At 62.7% G+C, this 450-nt stretch overlaps 1 protein-coding gene across 1 annotated transcript in view; it reads left to right on the top strand.

The window, feature by feature from the left end:
- PDIA3 (protein disulfide isomerase family A, member 3) overlaps positions 1–450 on the top strand; it is a gene marked incomplete at its 5' end in the record, with an annotated part of 7982 nt that overhangs the window by 7031 nt on the left and 501 nt on the right. Inside the window, one exon of the mRNA XM_010134568.1 lies at positions 140–197. Within this exon, the coding sequence (XP_010132870.1) occupies positions 140–197 (58 nt within the window). The remainder of the gene's footprint in view (positions 1–139; positions 198–450) is intronic.

Below are 450 nucleotides of genomic sequence, written 5' to 3'. Positions count from 1 at the left end.
TGGGTGGCCACGGCTGAAGGCTTGGCTCTGCTGCGGCTGTTACCACGTTAGGCCAGGGGACGCAGGGTGTGAGCTCCCTTGGTGAGGGCCGCTCCCAGAGAAGACCAAGCATGTTCAGATGTCTCTTCTCTCTCCCCAGCTTCCCCACCATCTACTTTGCTCCAGCTGGCAAGAAGCAGAGTCCAAAGAAGTACGAGGTGAGTAATTTGCTGCTTTGTAAAGAGGTGAAGCAGCACCTGGGTGCGTGGGTGGTGCAGAGCCTTGAGCTGCGCCCGCCCTGCTGTCCCGTTGCCCTGGGAATGCTGGTCCCTGCTGGGGCAGTCGTGCCACATGCTGCAGACCCACAGGGAGAGCTCCGCTTGCAGCCCCTTGAGGCTCCTGCCTGGCTCCTGCGAGGGGAAGCCCACAGGGAGCGCAGGCCTGGGCTGCCTGGCTGGCTGGTGCGTTCTG

Source organism: Buceros rhinoceros, unplaced genomic scaffold (genome assembly GCF_000710305.1).
Source record: "Buceros rhinoceros silvestris isolate BGI_N320 unplaced genomic scaffold, ASM71030v1 scaffold11274, whole genome shotgun sequence".
Taxonomy (NCBI): domain Eukaryota; kingdom Metazoa; phylum Chordata; class Aves; order Bucerotiformes; family Bucerotidae; genus Buceros; species Buceros rhinoceros.
This window is presented reverse-complemented; position numbering and strand designations above follow the sequence as displayed.